The sequence below is a fragment of the Prunus dulcis genome, chromosome 7 (assembly GCF_902201215.1).
Source record: "Prunus dulcis chromosome 7, ALMONDv2, whole genome shotgun sequence".
NCBI lineage: Eukaryota > Viridiplantae > Streptophyta > Magnoliopsida > Rosales > Rosaceae > Prunus > Prunus dulcis.
This window is the reverse complement of record NC_047656.1, coordinates 17,233,726-17,236,703: the sequence shown is the minus strand read 5'-3', so window position 1 is coordinate 17,236,703 and position 2,978 is coordinate 17,233,726. Positions and strand designations below refer to the sequence as shown.

Here is a 2,978-nt window from a genome sequence, read left to right as displayed (position 1 = left end):
AAATGGTGGAATTGTGAGGGATACGTTTTAGTCACCAACCTCTTATGAATAGTCATCATTCATCCTCCAAGTTAGACAGAAATATCCTTATTAGACCTTGGTTGCACATGAAATGTAGACATTTTGCTAATCTAGTCTAATCAAGTCTAATCATCCTGACAAATGGGGCCTTAATCTTTAAATTCCAACTCATTTCCGAATTTTTATAAGTGAGAAGAAGGTTAGACTTTTTGTTTTGTTTTCTTGTGTTATGTCTCATTAGGACACTTTCTAGAATTTTAAATCTTATCAACTAGTTTTATTGTAATTGATTTGGTGTAACATCCCTCATCATAAACTAAAATGAATTGCCCATAATCTATATCCTCTACATTTCAATCAAAGCTTAATTAGCGCTTAAACAAATCATAGTACGCAAAAACCAGTACGGGCTTTGGATTCCAACTCTAATTTAATTATTCATGACCTTTTTGACAGACAGTATAGAAACAAGCAAGCTATAAATACTCAAGACTTAAGACTTAAGAGCTTTACGGGTTGGCAATCACAGCTTGGCGACGCGTTTCTGGTTATACCAAATGCATGCATTCAACAAAGCTTTGTTGTGTCATCCACTTTCGTATGTAATTAAAGTCTTCAATCACTTGCAATAAAAGCGCTTTTTTTCTCCTCCAAAACCCAACAAATCAAACAAGAAACACTAAGCGTGTGGTTCTATGATATCTATTTCGATGGCAAAGGCATCTCTCTAACCACCTAATCATTAGCCTAGCTTCCTCAACTATATGCAAAAGCATTTTTCTGATGACTTTATGTGTAGGAATATTTTTCAATGCAAGTTTATTATAATCGTATCAAAGTTTAATTATGAATTAATATTAGTTTCTGCCGAAAGGTGTGCTTCCTGTAAAGTTGTTGACTTCCCTGCTGTCTCTCAGGGCCTTTCTTTTTTATTTTTAGTTTTTTTAGCACCATTTCAGTATTTCTCTAAGGTAGGTCGACCTTTAATTGGTTAGTTGCAAGGGTGTATTTTACTTTTTTATTCTACATGCTCTTTAAAAATATGTTTGTATTGAATTGACTTCTAAATTCAAAAAATATAATTATAAGAGATTTTAGTGTAAGTCTTGCGCGGACGGCCTCTTACACATAAAATGTGAGACTACTCATAAAAAATTAATTCTCACAATTTTTTTTTCTGTTTATCTCAACAAATTGGTTATAGAGAAAAGGAGATTAGTATCCGAACCCAAGCTACCTTTGCTGGTGGGTTTTAATTATATTAATTCATTATTATTTTGAATAAACGTTTTTAATGTTAATATAAAATATAAAGAGATATTATAATATAAGCTCCGACGTGATACTTGGTTAGCTTAGTCTCCACTGTCACTGAATTATTTAATTAAGGCTACAACCCGGTCTTGTCTTATTCCAAAGGATTTGTTGTCGTTTGCTTATTCTTGTTGTTGGCGATGTTAAAAAGACAGGAGAAAAAAAACCATTTTAATACGCACGGAATTTTAAAGGGAGCCATTATGTTTTGCTCTTTCTTCCCAATTGTCAATTTCCACAGCATGTTATGGTTCTCCAAAACTCCCGCGCAGGACCCATTTGCGACATAAAAATACAAAGGACCACGTATTGTTGTCGTCAGACCAAACTCATCCACATGTAAAGTTGCATTATTTCTCTTCACCACTAAGTAACATAAAATTTATCAAAATGTCACAAATTAAATAGAACAATTAAATATATATATATGTGTTCTTTATTCTGCACCCGAACAGCTAATTGAATTTTACTTGGTAATTAAATCGTAGCTAGCTAATGTCTGAAGTACCACTAACTACCCAGTTAATTTGTGTGGCCAGGAACTTTGAACAGGTGAATAATTAAATGGTCGTACTATATAGTTTCTTCCAATGTTGACATTATTTTGGACGTATATACCACATGCTACATGTACCGCACTATCACATTTATCATAAAGCTTAAATATTCAACTCCCCAAATAAGCACGTATGGATCTCATTGTCGTGAGATGTAATCAATTATGTAATTAGTGAAATACACATTCTAACTAATAATTACACTGTAAATTATGCGGAGTTCGCTTAATTACATTCCAACCACATCAAGTAAGAAGGTGTGATATATGCGACATAAAATAATCATCAAACTACAAGAAAGAAACATTAATATTTATATATATTCATAAATCTTTAGAATAGAATGAACAAAGAAGAATGACAGAACTAACGAATTTCCCACCAGCCCAGATGGATGTGAAATATTGGGTTAATCATCCTCAACCGTGCAATCAAATCACACACTCTCAAACCAATTTTTTATCCTCCTCTCCACTCGATCTATCAACAATGTACAACCTTCTACTGTGCAGATGACCACACAGAATTACCCCCACCTCTCTCTCTTACTCATTATTTTCCTCAGTCACCTATATATATATATAGCATTACATATAATATTACTTCCTCCTCATCAGCAGCAGGCATAGAACTCGACCAACTCGTCCATTGACTCGGGCTGAGGATCGGCATTCTCGAGCATCCAAAGCAAGTGCTCGAACAGCACCACCTCGCATGCGACATTGATTGTGTGGTCGTCTGAGTCCCCGGACCTGTCTGCCAGCTCCTTGAAAAGCGGGTGGTCTACGACGTCGGAGTTTACGAGGTAGCGTCGTCGAGACTTGCCCACGTAGACCGGGCGGAGCTCGGCTGAGATAACGGCGGGGGATGAGGAGAAGTCGTCGTCGGGGGAGACTACGGAGTTGAGGCTTGGGCGGCTGTTCTGCTTGCTGAATGAGTTCCACTTCTTGAGGACTGACTTGAGCTTTGTTAGCTTCCCACCTTTGGCCATGGTGATGATGTTTTAGATTAAATGAATGTTTTCCTAAGCAACCAAGAGAGAGAGAGAGAGAGAGAGAGAGAGAGAGAGAGAGAGTAGTGTGTTGC

At 36.5% G+C, this 2,978-nt stretch overlaps 1 protein-coding gene across 1 annotated transcript; it reads right to left on the bottom strand.

The window, feature by feature from the left end:
- Nucleotides 1-2,183: 2,183 nt before the first annotated feature.
- Nucleotides 2,184-2,978, bottom strand: LOC117634732 (auxin-responsive protein SAUR76). The gene has a single exon (XM_034368936.1). It carries the CDS (start codon nt 2,881-2,883, stop codon nt 2,506-2,508), a length of 378 nt encoding a protein of 125 aa, XP_034224827.1. The 5' UTR covers nt 2,884-2,978; the 3' UTR covers nt 2,184-2,505.

What these genes read in the sequence shown, in the direction of transcription:
- LOC117634732 (XM_034368936.1), bottom strand. Translation starts at nt 2,883, where the DNA reads ATGGCCAAAGGTGGGAAGCTAACAAAGCTCAAGTCAGTCCTCAAGAAG.